Genomic DNA, 21,834 nt, shown 5'->3' with positions numbered 1-21,834 from the left:
AAGGTAAAGATAACTTTTTTCAGCTGTTCTTAATGCTCATCTTTAAAAATTCCCTTTTCAAAATAGCATAGGTGCTAGGGAGAATAGGTTAAGGACATCTCTTTCAATGCCCAAAGATTTTTTTGCTCACAAAYGGGGACAGTTTATATTAAGTCCACTGTATTGACTGTGGCCCCAAGCTATTCACTCRGTTTCTTTTCCAAGGATTCCTGCCCCTCCTGCAAGGGTTTCTCTGCTGGTCATAAAACAGTTGCAGATCTGCTCAAATTAAGACTAGCTGCACTGAGGAAGGCTGAGATTGATGCCAATTCACATGAACATGCCAGATTATAAACTGTAGTCATGCAGCAACTAGTTCACAAGAAGCCAAGCTAGCTCTGCACAAAGGGAGGGAGACATCCAAGATGGGCAGACGTTTGGGACAGAAAATTCTTCTAAGCTTTTCTAAGCTGAGCTGTATCTACTAATGAGTCAGAGCTTTAATTCCCACGGAATTAAATAGATCGTCTCAGAGAGCTGTGTACTTGAGAATATTTAAAAATGCAACCCTTAAATTCCTAAGTTATTTTGATAATAGGACTGAAGCTCTTAAGTCACTTAGAATTTGCAGTGTTGTAGCTAAAATACTGTAATTTCATTTCATAATTGATACAGCTCTGAAACAATGTCCAAAAATGTTCTTAATCTTGGAGTGAATACTCCAAGTRCATGTACTCTTTCTGGCTCACAGTTATGATTGAAAGGATTTTATTTTAAAGGTCAAATGCTTTGCATTTCTGGACAAGCATGGAAATCAAATTATGTTATATAGTAATACAAATTGTAACAGTACTTCTAGTTAGTTCTGTGTGTATTTCCATCCACATTGACACATACTATGTTGGTAGGTTTTTATCTACATGAAGGATAAAGACATCCCTATTACAGTGCTAGAGAATATGGGTGAAATCATAGGTTAAGTCAGAGGCAACACTGTCATTTACTTGAGGTAAATTTGAGATTTACTGCTACATTTAAGACTTTATTGTCTCTTAATAGCAAAGCTTTTCTTTCCCTCTATTAAAACACCACAAGTAAATGTACAATATCAAGACCAAAAGGCATCAATGTTCTACAAGAAGCCTCTAAACACTGTTTGAGACATTTTTGCTTGATCAATGCAGTTTTATCTACTCAAATTTTTCAGCAYGTGACAATACATAGGTTGTGGCTGTTACGTGCATTAATATCAAGGTCAAAACCGAGCCCTTTCAAAACCCCGTGTGACAGGACTCGGAGCGCTTGCTTCCCACCTTGCTTTTCACCTTGTGTGAGCACCAGCCCCAGCGGCTTGTTTGCCCTCCCGAAGGGAAAAGGACACAYCAAAAGCCCAGCGGGCCTTTCCTGATGCTGCCCGCCACCCTCACGGACCTCGCGGTGTCCACAGCCTACGGTGCCCTCCTGATTTGGGAGCATCTCCTCCTTGCAGAAGGGCGCTGCTCACGCTGGTGSGATCTGCTCTCATGCTCTGCGTACCGTGCTCTGAGACCTTTCCTGGCCACTCCRTTCAAATTTGGGATTAATCAGCTATTGTCAACTTGAAGTCTAGTTAATTATGAAAACAGAAGTAATCGTTTCAGAGTGATGACTGCAYGGATCATTTTTTTCTGTTGTTTTTGCCTAATTCTGCTGTTTAAAAATATCCTTTTTTCCATTATGCTGTTGAAAGACCTATACAAAGAGGAGAGGCTGCTCAAAATCAGCTGTGCATGGCTGTTGTCAAATTATGGTGTGAAAAAAGAGGAACAGGAAATAGTTTTTCCACTACCTCTTTTAAATGTAGTAAAGGAGCCTGAGGTCTGTAAAGTTCAAACTGGCCTGTTAACTTGAAAAGAGAATACTGAAAAACAGATGCTTCTAGCTGGGAATTTCTGTAATTTCTCTTTGTATAATGCGAATCTGCTTCTCTGATGAGTTAATAGCACTTTGGCGATGGCCACTGTAGTAATAAGCACCTATTTTGTACATTATTGTGTGGAGCTTCGCATTCAATTACTTGGGATTATCTGGCACAATATTTAAGCACTGTAGTTGTGTTTTATTTATCGGCACAGAATTTGTTATGCACTTAAGCATGACAAAAGGCATGCCAACAGAAATATCTGCATTTGGATTGGAATGATTCATTAATATGAAAGAGAAAAATGTACCAACATTGTTTATATTCRGTATGCATGCATATGCTAAATCGTTTTGTTTTCAGAAGAGATRKATTGTGATTTTCTGACTCTGAAATAWTTAGAAGCCTCAACTGTAGCTGACRTGCTAGTCACAGTGATTTAGCTCTGCTGGTAATGTTGGGAATATACAGAGTATTAATATGGTGTAAGAACACCATTACCAAGCAGCRACTAAGATTGGTAATGCAGACATTGGGCAGCAGTAATGAAAATCAGTCTGTAGCTGTACTGAGCATTCGTCTTTCTAGGTAGTAGTCGTCTGTCTGTCTGTTAACCTGCTTCTGTACTTGCACCCATCCACTTTGGGAAACTGTATTAAAATCAGATCCTTATTTTCAAAGCTAGTATTTCAAAAAATGTTTTTCTAAAAAAAGAGCTCTCTTTTAATCTTCAGCTTTCCAAGATGTGGACTACGCACAGCTTCCTTTCTTTTGCAGTGATTTTTTGCAGATACTGAGCATAACTAGAACTAAAGGTAACGTTGGGTAACTAAAGTAGGAATTCATDTAAGCTTAAGGATTTCACGTGGAAAGCTTTGTGATTGACTTGTTCTTAGGCCATGCCCAGTATAAGCAACAAATATTATAGTCAGCGCTATAAACAATGATTAAGCCATTTATTTTTCTTAAGATTTCACATCAAAAGAAAAAAAGAGACAAGTTTACAGAGGTTGCTTTGAAGCTTCTGTGCATGCTACAAGTTTACATTACTTTAAAAAAACTTTGCTTGCTGTTCTCCCTCTAGTAAAACACCACAAGCAGGTAACAGGGGAGGACAGAAAGGCAGAACCGCAGCAGCAGCCTCTTTGTGCCCTTTTGCGTTCTAACCTGTGGCTTGAACATACCAAACGCACTAATTCTGTGCTCAGCAGAGAGCTGAGCTAGCTTCAGTTTTAGGACTTTTGCTGCTCCAGACTCACCTGAGCATTGACACATTTCACTGTCTGCAAGGTACTGTAGAGCATGTCCCCTTCAGCTTTTATTGCCTGCAGCAACTGTCTACGTAGTAAAATAGTATCTGATCACTACTAATACCAAGTCTTCTTTTTTTTTGCTTTAGTTAAACAGAATTTCTTTTTTCAGCCTTCCTGCCTTTGAGTTTTCAATATTTTTTCCTAACTCAAACTACTTACAGTAGATGTTCAGTTGAAGCTTGTACCCAGAGAGCTGATAACATTTTGTCTTCAGTGAATTACAGGGGTGGCAACTGAATTTATCAGAGCAGAGTGCCAGGCCTGCATGTTCCCCCATATTACCTCTCCTAACAAAGAAAGAAAAGACCACCTGTACGTGGCAACAGTACAGAAGCTGTAGCCACAAGCCATTGATTCACCTTTCTTTTGTTGGCAGGTTACCATCAAGTTAATTTGTTCAARGTAGCTTTCTATCATTCTAACTTAATAAATTGCTTTGTTAGTTTGACTACGAGGACATCATGGTCCTTGATACTTAGCTGATCCTGATGAGTACCATTACCCAARCTACTAGTTTTGTCTCGCTTAGGCAGGTTGTAGGATGGCTTTGGAAATTTTGTTTCAACCTTTATTTTATTTTCAACTCTGAGCGCTGACACAGACTTTTCAATGCTAATGTTAGGCATGTGATATTTTCATCATTAACATTCTTTCAATCCACAATACAGAAGGCTATAATAATAAAATCACAAATTAAAGCATTCTGTCAGTGAACTGGAAAAAGGAAAGCTCATGTGTACTTGAAATGCGAAAGAAGACACTGCCCATGGGTGAAGGCCCATGTTCTGGGCTGTGGTTGCTCTTTCACGATGACGTTGTGCAGAGAGGTGACAGCCGTATCAGGAGTGGGACCCTACCTCTTGGAGGCTGGGAGAAGATGTGTCATGAGAGTGATGAGCGACACGTGGGAACACGCCAGAGTCAGCAGGGGGTCGGCTGGTCACTGGCTTTCAGCTGCAGGACAGACCACAGCCATCGCATGTGCAGGCTGCCGTATCCCGTGATTGCTACAAAATACTCTGTGCGGCGCGGTGGGCTGCAGGGCTACCTGGAGTCCAAGTTGCTTTGCAAGCGCGTGGGCCACGCAGTGCCTTCCATACTCCGCTTGCTCAACAGCAGCACGCCTGGAGTGTCACAGGGCATTAATTCAGCTGGTCGTTGCACTACAGGGTATTTGATTTAGCACTGTATTGGTTAAAGATTACAGAAGTATGGTAAACAACGGCACAGGCACAAAGCAATGAACCCTTCCAAACTTACAGTTGAAATAAGTATTTCTTCTACATCGTTGTTGCATGGTAGGTTATTTAAATGCCTTGTAAAAATTCAGTAAGATACTACTTTGGCACAAACAGTACTCATTAAATGAGGCAATGTTAGATGAATAGAAAAATCTAAGTTCTATTTATGACCGGTTGTCTGTGGTGGCATTTTTATTAAATTCCACAAAACGGGGAAGCAACATACCACTTAAAATTCTAGTTGCCACTAGARTAGCTGTTTGTCCAGAATATTATTTTTCTGGGGGAGACTAATTTATGCATTCCCAGTACTTGACTGGCTGATAGTAATTCAAAATAAAGAACATTTTTTTTGCAGAAATTTAATCATTCCCCTAAGCTGCAAATCCCCGTTGCTCAGAGAAAATTGTTGATGCATATGTCCCTGTAATTGTGCTACCGTTTAAACTGGCATTTTAATTAAGGCTCTTCTGTCTATCACTTTGAAACCTAGGACTATTCATTGTATTCCTGACTCCACTGACTAAAATGAACTAGATGGAGAAATGAACTCAGTGTACAGCAGTGGAGAGCTATGTGAAATAATGAAATACTTGTAGGTGCCAAACCAACGTGTGAAATCAAATGCAAAGAGARAAGCCGGTTGTGACTCAGGGAGTAGCAAGGGAGAGGACGGTTTCCTGACCTACTTTGCCATGCTGATTTATTCCTGTTAGTCACCCCAGCAGCCGAAACCCAAAACGCTACATGAGTTGGTTTTGTTGCTGAGACGTTTGTAAAGGAAAGTCCATGATGACAGTTTCAAGCACAGYTGGGATTTGTCTCTGTGATTCACTAGTACCTGACTAGACTCATCATCTTGAAGTAGGAGGTTAATTTGTCATTCTCCCTCATGCTGTTTTATCCCTCTTTTTTCAATTCTTCTTGCTCTGCAGCTTCAAATAGTTCAGGCCTTTAAGGAGACTTTTCTGATAGCAATGTTGAGCAGTTAAATGTCCGAAAAAGCATAGGTAAGTCTAAGCTTATGAATGGCAGGTGTAGAGCCTATGCTGTATTTCTTTATTGATCATATGGTATTTAAACTACAGTTTCTGGACAGTCCTAGACTTCCGCTTTGTAAAGGAACAACATTTCAGCCTCCAAAGGTTAAGACCAACGAGCAATGAGTTCACAGTGGAGGAACCTGGAATTTTATAACAGCAGTGGTGGAGACAATGGTGAAAATCTTTCTGTGGCCAAAGATCAACTGAAGGTTTCTATGATCAGGGCCAGAAACTCAGGTAAAGAATSGTGGCCTCAGCAGAACTTGGTTATCCTGTTATATAGCTGTCATAAAAAGGGAGAGGCTCAGAAATGCTGCCTTTGCTGATCTTACATAAGTGCTGGGCAAGGAATTACTGGATAACCTAGGAGTCAAAGTTGACTGTATTGTGTGTGTGTGTGTGTGCTTCAAATCTGTGTTATGTGACTTTCTCTATTTTTTTTTAATATGGTCTAAGAGAGTTTAAAACTTTACCTGATTATACAGATTACTTAACTGCTGAGGAACGTGGGAGCCACCCAACCCATCGTAATTATCCTAGCCARTATAGATAAATGGTTTACAGACCAGAACTAATGTTCAGGAAATGTATTGCAGCTTCTCAATTTTACAACGTGGGCAGCTCTTACACATGTGCTACCAGGTGCATGCAGGATATCAAAAGCTCCTGCAGCAAGCAACAGGCTGCTGTGTTTGATCTGAGGCCGCTTTTTAGTGCGTTGTTGTCCTGTCTCACCGCAGCCCACGGCACTGGTAGTCCCCAGGGTGAGGAAGAGCATGCCTCAGGGTGATGCCTCTTGCTCTGTCTGTGATGGACACCTGTCCGTCTTCTGCCTTGCTCCATGTCGCCAAAGGGAAGGCAGTTTTCCAGGTCAGTGCTGCCATGTCTCACGTGCGTCTCTCAGCAGTGTCTCCCTCAGGTACTTAAACTGCGGCTCACTGCGGAGTATTAAAACCAAAAATGCTTGTTGCTCTGAGGAGTGTAAGCACACAGCCACTGCTCAAGTTTTCCCAGTCTCCTGTCTTGCTCTTCTCATGCCGTTTATTCCTCCCTTGTGCTATACCCTGTCCCTGCATTTTTGCTCTCCATGCAGCCAAGTGATGGTGCATTGCATGGGTTAATACTGAAACTCTTTGAAGGTGAAGTGTGTTCACTACAACAGTGGACAAATGAAATAATTTTCTGGTTCACAGTTTCATGAATGCCTTCAGCTTTAAACTGATTTGAGATTTTTGTTAAGTAAATGACCCATTGCAGGCTGCATAGACATTTCAGATTACAGAGAAATTTTAAGGTATAGTAAAGTGTTTGTGCATACTCTAGCTCCTTGTGTTTTAAGAGATTACTATGGATTTCTGCTTACTTCTGCTTATTATGAGGCAGAGAAATTCTTTCAAAATGTTTTAGGTCCTTTCTTCCATTCCTATACTGTCTTGTCTGCAACTGCTACTAATATCAACATGCTCTCCTGTTGCATCTAGCAGCTTTTTGAGTAGTATTCTTCTTTACTTTTGGGGCAAAGGTCTCCAAATTTAATTTCAGTTGTTGATCCTGTTCCCTACACTAGCCCCCATCTACATTATTAAAAATACACCTGGAGAATGATTACAAAATTGTATATACCCCAGTAGCTTCCCTGAGAGACTCCCAGGTCCTATACAAGCCTTCCAAAGAGAATTCCAACAGAGAAAAATTCAAAAATGTATCAACATAAGGACAGAGCTATTGATGTTCCATCTCTTTTCCTCCCCAGACTGATATGAATCAGTCCTTTCTGGGCACTCATCCAGGGTAAATAAGGCTGCAGGCAGATTTTTGTAGCAAAAAAACAGCTTAAGAATTTATCACATTGCCCCAGCTGATGGAATGATACCCGTTATCAGAGCTAAGTGCCCCACACGGGCCTGGAGCTGAGCACATGCCGGCTCCTCGTGGGTACTGCGAGCAGCATCAGCCCCCCCCAGCCTCCTCCTCTCCTCTGCCTGCCACGGAGGAAGGATCCAAAGGGTAATGCCATCATGCATGGAGCAACGTCGAGCTTAAAGGAGGTGCTCACTGTCCTCATCCTGGGACAAGAGAATGCTCTTTTTACTAGAGCTATGGCTAAAACGTGTGTGTGATAGGCTGGTTTTATATTTTGAGGCTTCTAGTTATTAATATGTAATATAATATACATTTAAAGATAAACATTGATAGATATAAATGGATTGTTTACACTGAGTTCTGTAGCCTTAGGGCAAATGTGAACCACGGTATCATTGCATTGCAGGATGTCAGCAGACACAGTGGCTAGTTTTGGGGAGTCTTGGAGTATCACACCAGATTGCTGCGTTTTGTTGCCATGCTTAGTGTTAGTTGTAACATTCTCTGTGCCCATGTGCTTTTAATTTCCCTCAATAACTGGCTGCTGCCACAAAATATCCCCAGTTGCTGTTGTTATTATAACATTTAAATGACATAGCACAGTAAAACAAACCATTTGTGCTGACAAGAATTCTGCATCAGTACACGGCCGAGGCATCAGCCTTCAACAGAAGAAAAGATCCAGTCAACAACATCCATCTCTCTTATGCTTTTCTTCAAATTCAGCTATTTAGGACATCCATCCACTCTCTTCCATCTTTTAGAGAGCCTGACAGAAATCAGATTAGTTGGAAACTCTCTAAGAAGTGAAATTCATCCTGTGCTGAGGGCACAAAAACACATGACAATATCCCTGATCATAGTACGGAGCCCACCCGGTGCAGAAAACGTGTTAGAGGTGCACTCAGCCCTGAGGTGAGTCTCAGAGCAATGTTGTCACTGATTTGCTTAATAGCATCACTTATATAAATATATAAATATAAATATAAATATATTAAGACACAACTGAGATAAACAGAATTTATAGATATATCAATAGAGAGTGTGTGTGTGTATATATATTATCCTTTAGGCTGGTATTTGAAAGATTCTTCTCTGTGTCAAGTCCTTCAAGTACACCACAAAATTGCAGAAAGATCAAGATTGAATATTAATAAAGGATTGCAACAAGAGGGCTTTACCAGCTCCCAGCTTAGCAGTGTTAGTGCTGTGGCCATATTTGAAAATTCACTCTGTATTTTTTAAACTGTATTCAATCAGTGCCTCACCACAATACTCTCCAGACTTCTTTTAAGGAAAGGCAGATCAGTAATGAAACAAAAAGACTGGGTAGATTATCCAAGGAAAGTGTAGCACTTAATAAGTAATGCATATACTGTATAGCCCTGAGTGATGGATAATTCAGGAAAATACCAGTGTTCCTTTGCAGTAATGTTATGGAAGAGCCATTGGCCATAAATTGTCAACAATTTGTTTGTGCACACTTCTAAAATCTGAAAGAGAGAGAGTTTCTGTGATCTCTCCTAGGCATCTCATGGTTGACAAGGTCAGCATAGTCTTCAAACTGCTTGCATAAATATGTCAATGTCTCTGAAAAACAATCTGAAATTCAAAATACTCAATCTTGAGTAGCTATCGCAGTAGATGTCTCACCTATACTGTAAAATCTGGCACAGCTGTTGCAGAGATTGACGCTGAATCAGTTCTAACAGCAGGATCTCCGAGGTCTGGCACCACTCTGGTGCTCATGGATGGGAATCCCTAGATATCTAAACAGTAACRCTAATGCACTGATCAAGTCCTTGATGATCAAAATGTTTAATTTCTATCATTAGATATGAACTCAGAGAGGTCACATAAATGGAGAAACCTAGAGATTTATTTCTGAAATTTSTTTTGGGGAACAAACTACTACCATGTATATAGTTCTTTAGGTAGCTTTTCTGCACTCTTTCAATTGAATCCTACTAAATGGTATTAGGAAGAGCCAACAAGAATGGATAATGTATTTATTCCCTGCTCCTGAGACACTCTTCTGATGGGAGTGCTCCTACTAGCTTCTAGSCTGCATATAAATATGGAATTACTGCTGCTGCTCAATATTAAAACTGCAAGATTTTCATGTAGCATATCATACTTGTGATTCAAAAAATGATGTTCTAATCTTGCAATTTATTGCATAGTCTCTCATATATATATGCATATATGTATAAACATATGTATTTATGCATATATTTATTTGAGATAGATAATATACACRCATAAGTGTGACTCTGGGCTCTATATCAGACAATCAAAGGTATCCAAGTACCACAGAATTTATGGTGATAAGTATTTGTATTAAATTTACTGGTGGCTAAAAGCAGCATTTTAGTGCACTCCCTCAGCAGGGCTGTAGTTAGTCACAGAACCTGATGCTGCATCTCATCTGAATGGTTCTGCAGAACATGAGAAGAATTTATTTGTTCCAATTACAGCACTGATAACTTTTTTTATTTTAATGAATGTCCACAACTTAATGAATTGATACCCATCAGCAGTAACATAAAAGATCAGGGAGGATCCTTAACTGTTGAAAATTGGTAATGCTTGGAGAAATCAACATTTTTTTCCCAATTTCAAGACATCTTGAGTATATGCTACAAGAATTAATTACTAAAAACCAGTTCAGAAACTACTGCAATCAACCCATAACATGCAGAACAAATCCACTTATTTTTTTTTTACTTCCTGGGGTAAAAATGCCCTCTTCAAGACCAATATATCTTTTCTTGAAGAAACTGCTAACTTTCTTCCAACTGCCCTGCTTTATTTTTTCCTCTTCATCTAACGCAGGGTCCAACAGACAACTGCTCAAACTTTCAGCAGATGGAGGTCTGCCATGGGTCTTCCCCTACCATTACACAACGCCGCACTGAAACTCCCTGCCGTGCCTTTAAAATGCTGTAAGCACTAGGGAGGCATAAATAAATAAAGTGTGCATGTACCTGTGCATGTCTGTAAAATGACTAATGGACAAAGGAAAAAAAAAGCTTGAACAATRTATTTTAATCTCTTGAACATTTCTGGCTATTATTTTTCTTCTTTCTGAGATTGCAGTACAATATAAACACTTACTGAAAATAGTGGGTATTCATTTGCTAACTGAAGTGTCATTCACAACTGCTGAGGAATATTRAAGGATTAGAGGAGGAGGAAATGTTCATGTGCCTATGTTCACCTCCCCATGTTTGTATTTGTGTAGCTATAGAAGTTACAGATGGAAGCAGAGAGCTATATCAAGAAGTTAGGGGGGGACTGACATCATGTCAAAATGAGATTTGTCACAAGGCAAAAGGAGTAGCAGCAAATTTAGTTCTGTGCATGCAATGAGGAAAGRAAAAAAAAAGGTACCCATAGCTAGAAAACATGCACTGGGAGGGGAAAACCCTGCCAATCTGAGGACTGGTAATCTCTTCAATTTTTAAATCACTATGTGGGATTCTGATGGACAGGCCAAAGATGTCTTGCTGAGTGCAGTTACTAAACATTTGTTCTTATTTTCTTCTCAAGAAGAGGATGCTCTTTAAACTATTTAAATGCCTAGGGACATTGTTTAACTTAAAAATGTTTACTCTGCTGCCTGTCTACATTGATAGGCAGAAATGCAAGAATTCCTCGCTGATTTAGTTGAGCTGATCTACTTCTTTTCTGCATCAGTGAAGCTGAGTTGTGTACAGTTGTGCCCTTGCCTTACTTCTTATTCTTGKATGTCTAAAAACAATAAATACATTACAGTTCTGAGGACTGACCAAAGTCTAGGTAACTAGAGGAATTTTCTATTTCAATGAAAGAGAAAATTTTATACAGATTAAGTGAAGCCTCCTCCAAAAGATGACACTTTCATAGTGAACAGAAGGGTACCATTTTTCTTCTGGGACACTTGTTTAAGTTATATATATAAATATTTCCCTTTTCTAGCATACTAAATTTAATTATTACTTCTGAGGCTTTATTTCTACAGATGTTTGAAAGCTACATTTGCATTATCCGTGGTCCTTCAGGCAGTCCTGTTGTTTTTCATCATAACTTCATTGTAACTTCAGTAGCTGATGTCACGATACCCAAAGAGTTGATTGTTCCAGATGTAATTGCTGGTCTCAAGTTCATCAACAGAGTTCACTTGGAAGCTCCCCACTCGGAAGCTCCTCATCAGGTTTTTGCATGGATGAAGCTGGTTTGATATGTTTCCAGGGTCTGAACATACCAAACTATTTTTGAAGTTCAGTTAAAAGGGGAGAAAATAGGTCGTTTTGAAAGATATCATTTGGGGTGCACATGCTTTGTACAGATCTCCATACCTAAAAGTTGGATGGTTTAACRTTTGCCTATATCCTCCTTCCGTATCTTTTACAAGCATAATTAACCTTTGCAAAGATTCATAGTATACTGATGTTAAGAGTCTCTGTATAGAAAAGTATGCGGTATGCTAGGACAGGATTAAAATCATAGCAACTGGGAATGGGATTTCATGATCAGTTTAAATAAAGTCCATACTTCTGACTTCTGCTAAATTCTGTATTCTGCCCCCAGGCATGTTCCCCTTCTCACTTTCTTGTGTCAATGCTGGTGCTTGAGGGGCTGTTGAGAGCCAGGCAGTTGGGAGAGCCAATAAAATTAATAGTTTATTTTGCCATCTAATAATTTATTTTGTTTCAACAGAGGTAGTTTTCACCTGGATCAGCTCTCTGACCAGACCACCCCTGTTGCATCCAAATTGCAACCCAGCCTCAGGGGTAAGATGCTAGATCAAACACAAGCATTAAAGGTTAATTTCTCTTTAATGCTAACAAGTACATGTGTAGCATTACAGGGTATCACAGTGATCAATTCTACATACCAGTCCTGAAGCAGTGGCACCTACACAACCAGCGTTTTTTGTTGCAGCCTTAAATACGTAACATAAATACGCCTCCACCTATGCTATTGGTTGTGGGAAGATTGCATGGATTGCTTCCAGATCCGCGCCAGTAATTGGCCGTTTGTGTTTATAGCCCTGGGGCTGCTGATATCATGCTGTGCCTGTAGTTTCAAGGCCTCTGATATCATGCTATGCTCTTGGGAGGGCCCACCTGCACTTCTCCTCTCCATACGCATGCTTCCTCTGCGCAACAACGACGCGTACGTATCTATGTATACRTACGACCCTTCCACATCTATTTGCTGTTGAGCTCTGTGCAGTTACAGCGGTGCTACAGGTATGCTACCGGAGCGATTTTGCAACATCACACAGCTCAGCGGCCTGCGTAGGGGTGCAAACGCGCACCCGAGGGTGCAGGAAGAGCAGGCTTGCTCCTTCCAGCTTAAGCAAATTGACAAACCACGCCTTGAGTTTCAAAAGCACAGAACAGAACTGCTGGGAAATGGTAGGTCTTTTAATGAAAACTTGTGAGAGAAATGAAAAATAATAGCTGTTAATAGCTGCTAATAGCTTTTTCTGCTTTTTCAAACAGTAAAAGGTTTGTGATATGTTGTTTAAAAGAAGAAAAACGTGAAAATGTTTCATTTAGGAAAAAGACAACCTTTCATTGGAAGAAATGTAAGATTTTGGCGAGTGTTAATGAGGAATATGCTCCATCGTTTTATAATTGTATCAGTCTGTATATGGATAACAAGCTGTATTACTTTGTCATAACTTTTATATGCCTAGCTGAGAGAACTCTAATTACTTATGATACATGTTGCTATTAGAATTTTTATGTTGCTACTAGAGTTTAAACATTGCTACAGTGCTTTCTACTAATCTAAGACTCATAACTGGAAGTGTTTCAAAGCCCACATGTGCTAATTAATCTCTATTAGCAGAATAGGAAAGCTGGAACATTCAATTTCTCCCTTTACAATACTTGAAATAAAATTGTTTGTAAGGGTATGTATGTGTGTGAGAAACACACACAAATAAATTTAAGGGAATGTTGCAAAAAGAATAGTTTGTCTAGTAAACCTGTAATTATTACCATTTTTTTTCTCAGTTTTTGGTCTACAAGTATATGCCCATGAGATTCTTGAGAATGTCGTGCCTTTGTACTGGGCTTGAGAAATTTATCTGACATCTGCAAAACTATGGGCCTGAGGTGGTTGAAAAAATGAAATGGGGAGCTGCTTGTAGCTCGAGCAGAGGCATTTTACTCACCAACAGTCCAGAACAGACCAATCCTGACCCTGCTGCCAACATTTATTTTTTTAGGCAGGAAGAAGCACAGCTTTGGTTTTCAGAAAAGCTTTAGCTCCATGCACAGTGGTCACTGGAAGGGCAGAGGGGGACTCATTTTYTTCTGGTCCCAGAGCTGCCTGGCTGCTGCAGGGTGTCTTCTGCTTAGTTCTTCGGTGGTATCAGCTCACTGTGGAAATGGAGGCTCTCTACACTCACACAGCTTTAAAAAGAAACGCTTTATTGGTGTGGCTGTATCAGTTAGGAATGGGAAGAAGAAATCCCACCCTGCATGGATATAACTTTACAAAGACAAGTCTAGATACAATTGCACTGGAAAAAGTGATTAGTTTTCCTCCAGAAAAGGGTATTCCTATATATTGGAATAAGAATACTTATTGGCAAATGATGTGTCTCCGCTGCTGCACTTTCTGGTGATCTCATGCTGTAACATTTTCCTTTCATGGAAGTTTGGGGGGAAACTCCCCTGAAATGCAGTGCTAACATTTTAACTCTTGATGCTACGGTTACTAAAAACATTACAAAATATGCCTGTTACTGTATATTCCTGAAAATACACAGGTCCCAGGGATAAGAAAATCATATTGTATGGCATCTTATATAGTACATTACTTGTAGAAGAACAAAGCTGGAAACTTAAATCTTTCAAAAATCGTCCCCAAAATTTCATCATGAGTGATAGCTTATAACTTTATGATTTTAAAAGGTCCAAAATGGTAAATATGAGTATATGTTAAAAAATAGGATTTATATTTTCTGCTTAAAATCTGTGTTATCTCACAGACCATTCTGAAGCATCTGCCAGCACCAAGATAGTCAGAAGGCAGGAAATGTCCTACCTTATCACTTGCCTTTTGGTCAACTAGCAGCATGTCTAAACTCACTAAACTTAAATTCCAATCTAAATCATGAATCCAGTATACAAAATTATACAGCTGTGGTCCAGGAAAGTACATATACAGATGCTTCAACTTAATAATGTTAAAAATTCTGCATGAATATTTATTTGCAGGAACTTATGAAGGTCTGCATTGATCTTTGGGACATTAGTAGTGCGTGAATTTGATGTTGAATATGCAGAAATATGTGGTAAAACCCTTGCATATTGAAGCAATTGGCAAAACTTCAGTCAATGGACCTAGGTTTATCCATAGAAAGCATTAAGATGAAAAAAAAAAGAATTTAATATTTTTTGCCAATCCAACCAATGACTAAATATAACAAATATTTTATTCAGTGAAAACTAGGCTGTAGAATTGTATAGTAATATGTAGTAATTATCCATTACCTGCTCCTTGATAAATTACTGTATTTGGGTGAGTAAAGAGAAGGTAGTGCTAGATACTTTTAAATGGTGGTTGATACAAATTTATTTAGCCTGATGCACACTGCCCAGGCTATACTGTGGGGCTTTTTTGTTTGTAATTTTCTACCTTTAAAATATTTGTTGTGAAAATTGGGCACTTGGAAACTTTATGACAATTAAATATAATGGCATTTTGGCTTCTCTGCTTAGTTGTTATTAATCTAAGTCCTTTTCACCCAGATCAGAGCTGAATGTCATATATTTAGGTCTGGCAGACGGAAAAATAAACTGGAAGAAGCTTTCTGTTTTTATTATGCTCATATTAATTGGGCTCTTAAACATATTTATCTCATAATGCCTGATTAATCCACCAAATAGCATACTTTACAGTTCCCTGTTCATGTTAAAGAAGAGCTTTCATACTGGAGTGAGTTAGATTTAGTAGAAGGACACTTAGAAGACTAGTGGTAGCCCACTTTGATGGGGGTGAGGAAACTTGGGCATATATTCCTGTAACTTGCACCACTGTAAATAGTGAGTCAGTGTAGTGAAACTAGAGGGGTTGTGGCAGTTTTCCAGTGTTGTGACAACACTCACTGGGAGGAGATGCTGACTTACTTGTATAATCATTAGTTTTTCTGTCCTCTCATAACCCATCTGGTTTTCTGGTTGACTGGCAAAGAAGTCCTTATCCTGCAGTTGACATTGTCTATCGATATGGAAATAATTGCTGTCACACATTCAGATTACATAATTTATACAGCACCAGAGCCACGCAATGCACTTCATAGACAACTAAAATGGACAGGTTCCTCTCCAGGAGGATGTACCCTCTCTACCTGCGATCAGCAGCCACCCCCTGTGAGTGAAGGTGTCTGTGAGCTACAGCCATAAAGTAGTAGGATGAGAGTTGTGGTGCTCTTCTCCTACCGCTTTTAGGAGCTCAGAGTCACCTGTCCAGTTGCTCGTGATTTCAAAAATGTTATGTGCACATCTCCCAGTGGTGGCTTGAGGTGGCACTTCCTGAGAGCAATTCCTGTGCCTGTGGGCTACAGCTGGCCTAAGGTTTTAACTTGCTTGTTTTAATTTGGGATAAAAGGTCCAGTTGATATAACCACCAGCATGTGTAGTAATAGGACATTTAGGCTATATGTCTTCTGGCTGCAGTATGAACTGTTTGGGTGCAAGTGCACACTCATGTTTTGGAGTGGGATTTRCCTTCATGTGCCAGAGAGATGAGCTGAACATGGCCCTGGCTGGCACTCTTGATCCTGCAATATTTCATGGCAATATCAAAGCAGCTGAATCTGGACAGACAGGTTCTTTCCTGGATGGGCCCCAAATCACATACTATGAGGCAAAAGAAGATTTGTAAGCTGATGAGCACCAAGCATTCACATTGCCCAAGGGAGAATTTTGTACTTTAGCCTCTGCAGTAAGGGTCATCTTTAATGTGAATAGATAAATTCCAGGCCAGTTCTTGGGTATAAAGAACAGCTGTCATTTACCGCTGCTAAAAGCATGTCTCTTATTCACAGCATTTAAAATGCAAAAGACTGCTGTCATCTCATTTGTGCTAAGACTGTTTCACTATTGCTATCACTGTCAGCAGCAGCAGTGAGGAATTACTTAGCAAAAATTTCCTAAGCTGCAAAAGAATAAGGGAAGGGCCTGAAATTGCATCTTATCTCACAGCAGGGAACATAGTATAATAGGCAGGGGAAAGAAAGAAGATGGAGATGGACTTTTGTCACCCTCATCTGGATTTTTTATTTGTTTTTCTATTCTTTACCCTCTGTCAATGCATCTCACTAAGACACAAAGATAGTCCTAGCTTAGGAGTTTCTTCCTTTGTAGAAGATGGGCAGTCACAGACTGTGCATGTCTGTCCATACTGGGACCACGTATGGGATGGAGAAAAAAAGAGAGCAGAGCAGAGAAGAGGTAGAAAATTTTAGTTTGACATCTGAATGTTCATCACTATCAGACCTTCTGAATGAAGGTTATGGCCTAGCAATGCAATCTGTAAATTTTGGTGTGATCTCTTGGTAGCCTGTGCTGGTTGCAGACAAACAGAATATCTCCTTTCCAGTGGGTGTGAAAGGCTCATGTTTTGGCAAACAAACTGAGAACTATGACAATGTGCTCGTGGATAACTGCAATACCTATGTCAATCAGCACTGTCCCATTTGCTGTTAGACTCAGTAATGGCACTGACAGTCTCTTATCACGTAGTCCTTTCCCTTGGAGACTGGTTGCTACAAGCTGTTGGAAAAAGCTTTGGAGGGCAAATTAAAAAAAATCTCATAAGAAGCCCTGGTATCCTGTTTATAGTACGGATGTTATCACTGTGGAAAAAAGAGACCTTCACCTTCTTCCTGATTGTGCTTTTGCCAATATACACTTAACAGGGTATATATAATTTCTCCCTACAGCATCAGAACACTGCATTTAATAATAGAATTTTGCATGCAGAGATATCAAGGTTTTCCGCAGATATGCTTTGGTTCTTGTTTTACAAGTCCTTGATCTCTTCTCTGGGAGCCCAGAGAAGTAAAGTGAGTTGCCAAGGTCCAGATTCATAATAAAACAGTAGAGAGCACGACCAAACCTCAAGCCAGCCTCCTATCTAGTCTCTCAGATTACATTGTGAGGGAGGTAGGGCTTTGATAAGTTATCCCACTGCCACTACTGCTTCTTCCTCTCACTGCAGGGACTATACATAAGACACTATAGCCTGTTAGTGGCTCACAGACTGGATGGTTGCATCAGCTGTGTAGGGTCGAGCAGCAGGAAATGGATAGTAAAGATGCAGCTCATACAGGGACAAATAAGACAGGAGTCATCTATAGAAATCTGAGGCTCTGCCTGACAGACTTGCCTTGGTCAGGGCCTCTGCTGCCTATCCAGAGACTTAGTTTTCCTACAATGAGACAACACTGGCAAACCCAATGTAAGTCTTTCCATCTGAGAGTCAAAGGACAGTGGTGTCCTCCCTTGTACAGTTAACTGGTTAAACTTTCCATTCCTAATTATTATTTAAAAGGTCACTTTTTAAAAAAGGTAGGCAGAATAATGTGTATATCAGGAGTTAAGCATTGTGGGTAGTGCCAGCATTGAACTGACACTGGAAAAGGATGGAATTACTCTGTGCCTCTAAAGACAGCTGAGCAGTCAGTGAATGATTTTGAGAAATCTGAATTTTAAAATTGACACAATGGACAGCTACAATGATTTAACATTTTGGTTTTTTTCATTAACTTAAACCACAGAACTGAGTTTAAAAATACTTTGTGAAAAATTTAAAGTGACAAGAAAATTCATCTATAGGCCACGACTCCTATCTACGTCCCTTTGAGACTAACCTCGTGGTCCTGCCGATATCTGCAAGTATTTGCTTTAGTAAAGTGATAGTCCAGTTGGCAATAGGTGCAGTGTGGAGGAAGAGCATTTGTTCAAGTTCTGTGGGATTTTGGAAATAATGGTGAGAGAAAGTACCTGGTGAGGCTGTCGGAAGTGCTGTGCTGTTCAGTAACTGCCATGCTCAAGGAGTCGTGTCTCTGCTTAGGCCTGGGGAAGGGGCCTAATTGTACAAACCGTCTGCGGGGGTGGAGTGGTTGTCTGTGCTCAGCCAAGGAGAATGAAATGCCTTCAGTCAATATGCCATAGGATAACCATCTGTCTGCTCCTGTTATGGACCAGGGAGGACTAGCAGCACATGTGGGAGAAGAAAACATAAAGGGGGAAAGAGCAGCCTTTGACTCGACAGCAGGGAACTGATGTTTGATACATGCTAAACTTATGCTCTGAAGATAGAGAYGATCCAAGTCCATCCTATGAAAAATATCATTTACTGTAGATGTTCCCAAAACCACAGCACCTGTAGAGACTGCAGAGAGGGCAATAGCATGTGCAGATGGGCCCTCCTGACCTCTGGGATAGGTGCCTCTACCCCAGTGGTTACTTCTGCTGCATGGTCGCTTGCCGTGGCATGCGCTGCTGGCTCCGTGCTAGTGCTGTTGGCTAGTTGCCCAGCCTGTGTCCTTGTGGTCATGGCCCCTCCAGGAAGCAGTCAGGGTTTAGGTTGCTGGTACTTATGGCAAAACTGGCACTGCTGATGGCAGCCCTCGAGCAAGTGAATCCACAGGCTGACTGCAAGGTGTAACCAAGCTAGGTCTTGTGAAACTAAGCATATTACCCTCCCCTCTGAGAAGCTACATCAGGAGAGATTGTTTTCTTTGTAAATATGTGAGTATATATGTTAGTGCTGCTGAGACCAACCACACAGGATGTATTTCCAAATATAYATTGTATAGTACTGGCACTCTTCATGAGGAGAGGTACAATCATTTTATGGCTATCTTGCTGGTATTATTTAAATAAAGCTGATATTATTTAAACAAAACTCTAAACATCTGAATAAACTATGATTTATAATAAGCTTTTTGTTAGTAAAGAGCCAAACAATTGAAGACCTTTATATGCCCTTTTTCCAACTCCTTGTCCCCTCTATGCTTTGATCAACTGTATTTGACAAGGCTTAAAAAAAAATCTTGAAAGTTTTGGAGGAAATAAGGATGTTTCCTACTAGATGCTGGAAACTGCACAGCCCCTCTGGAAATGTGCAATTATGACTTCTGTGAAAACCCCAAAACTACAACATTTACTTACTGACCTCTGCCTCCAGAGTTCCTCACCCTCCAGCACGTTTGGAGTGATGAGTTAGCTTTCATGTGTAAGCTGAGGAACTAAAATACAGTTTCTATTTTAAAGATTTCCCATCTGTTTTCCAACTTCAGCTATCTCATACGGATACGTAAGAATTATAGAAAGATTGGCAAGTCATTACCTGTGCGCAGGCATCCTGCATTAGTTGTTTGTGTGAATACTGCACAGGGCAAATAATGCTTCCCTTAATAAAACTGCTCACTACTAAACTTGTCTCTGACTTTTGGATAACTTTGTAAAAACTGATACTACAGTTATAGAAGGAAAACGTGCCAAGAAGGTGAATTCTAGGATTTGTTCTTTCTTTTGGAATTTCAAGTCTTTCATTTTTGCAGAGGTTATGACATGAAAACACCAAGTAGGTCCTTCTGCTAGATAATGAAGCCCCAGTAGTAGTGTTATCTCAGAATAGAAAATATCTTATCAGAAATGTAAATGCTGACAGAGAAATATTTTTTAAAAGCAGCAATGCCCTCTAGGTTAGTTAGCTGTGTTGAATTACATGTATTTATAAATGCATATGCCTTGGGACTGTTTTTATGTCAGACTTGAGAAGAAAAGCACGATGACTTATGAATGAGCATCTCCTAACAACYGCACCTGAAAGGTGAAATCCCACGGCTGTCACAGGGGAGCGAGCGTGAAGGATCTCCAGACTTGCTTTGTGTAGGTACGAGGTAGAGTTTGGTAACTCGGCTATCTTACTCATTGCAGAAAGAGGAAAAATATGTCTTGTCCAATTTTAATTCTACTTACACTTTTCYGTAGTTGAAAATCTATATTAAAAGTTACTGATTTAATATCTTCTTCAGCAGAGGTATTCTGAAGGTAATGCAAAAATCTGCTCAGCTCTTAGGTATTTAAGTATGCTTTTATGGCCTCGAAAATGTGTTTGCATAGTGCTCACAGGTATGGTCTGAGGCTCCGGCATCGTGGAATATTGAAGGATTTATCTCATACTTGTAATGTGCAGTAATGGGGACTGAGATTGAGTTGGTTGCCATGCTCCTCTGACCACCTTGGAAAAGGCAAGCCCTGATTATGTGCTTAGTTTGACAGAATTTCTGTAAGAGGTATTTTGTGACAAATCTGGTTTTCCAGCAGTGGCGCTCAGATGGGTCCAGTGGTGCCTAATGCTGCCACAGACAGTCACAGCTTACAGGTTAGACCCTTGCAGAATGGCAACATGCTTAATGCTTCCTGGTTTCTTTCTTTCTGCTTTGGATTTCCAAACCGTTAGGATTTGCTCTATTCCGGGGGGTTTTCTTGTAGTTATGGGGTCGAGATTTCTTTTAACAGAAGCTGAGATTGTCACTTAAACTGTCTTGAAGGCAGTTCCCTTCAGGGGCTGGGGCTTCAGTGAGAGCCTGAGCCCAGGTAACAGCCGGCAGCTCGTGGGATGCGACTGTCCCCCGCGGYCCGGCCGCAGCTGCGGGAGGCCCGAGGCGGAGCCCGGGACGCCCGCGCGGCGCGGTGCGCGGCGCGGGACGCAGACCCAGCCGGGCTGAGGTCCCGCGGGCGGGGGAAGCAGGCAGCAGCTTCGGGGTCTGCGCTCGCCTCGCTCCCCCGACGCGACCGTCGGGCACGGCGTCGCGCGGCCCCTCGGCRGAGCGAGCCGAGGGTTAACCGCCGGGTGCCCGCCGGCGAGGAGCGGGGCCGCCGTCGCCGCCCCTCCGGGCGTGCCCAGCCCTCCCGCACCGCGGCGGCGGCCGCGAGCGCTCCGAGGCGCGAGCCGCTGCTGCCGCGGCCGTTGGGCTGGCCGCGGGCGGCCGTTGGCGGGACCCCCAGCTGCGCCCGCGCTGCGGGCGGGGCGCCGCCGCCACCGCTGAGCGGGCAGGAGAAGGAGGCGGCGGCGGCGGCGGCCGCCTCGCAGGCTGCGCTCCGCGGCGCGGAGCCGGCATGCCGGGCAGCGACACGGCGCTGGCCGTGGACAGGACGTACTCGGATCCGGAGCGGCACCGGCGCCGCAAGACGCGGGTAACCCTATCACCCCCACCTCTCTCCCCGCCCCGCGGGGTGGTTTTGCTCGCCCGCGCTCGGAAACTTTTCTGCGCGGGGAGCGGCGGGGCCCCGCGTCCCGGCCCTGCCTGGGCGGGAGGGAGGAAGGCAGGGGCGCCCGCGGCGCGCTCGCAGCCCGGCGGCGGCAAGGCAGCTCGGCCGGTCCTTCCCGCGGAGCCGCCGCGGCCGGGGAGGCACGGCGGTGTTTTCCTGAAGACGAGATGGCAGGGACCGAGCTCGAGGAGCGCGTGT

The 21,834-nt window shown here is 41.7% G+C and overlaps 1 protein-coding gene across 2 annotated transcripts in view; it reads left to right on the top strand.

Moving 5' to 3' along the window:
• The window catches only part of TMCC3 (transmembrane and coiled-coil domain family 3), a 143,937-nt gene that overhangs the window by 74,194 nt on the left and 47,909 nt on the right, over positions 1–21,834 (top strand). Inside the window, exon 1 of one of the 2 annotated variants that reach the window (XM_085321220.1) lies at positions 21,358–21,561. The exons of the other annotated variant lie outside the window; for it this stretch is intronic. Within the exon in view, the coding sequence (XP_085177346.1) occupies positions 21,484–21,561 (78 nt within the window). The 5' untranslated portion in view covers positions 21,358–21,483. Of the gene's footprint in view, positions 1–21,357; positions 21,562–21,834 lie in introns of those variants that run through there. 2 annotated transcript variants of the gene reach the window in all.

This window comes from Rhea americana, unplaced genomic scaffold, assembly GCF_003343005.1.
Source record: "Rhea americana isolate MKP2758 unplaced genomic scaffold, rheAme1 scaffold_69, whole genome shotgun sequence".
NCBI lineage: Eukaryota > Metazoa > Chordata > Aves > Rheiformes > Rheidae > Rhea > Rhea americana.
The sequence above is the reverse complement of the archived record's forward strand: the minus strand, read 5'-3'. Positions and strand labels throughout refer to the sequence as shown.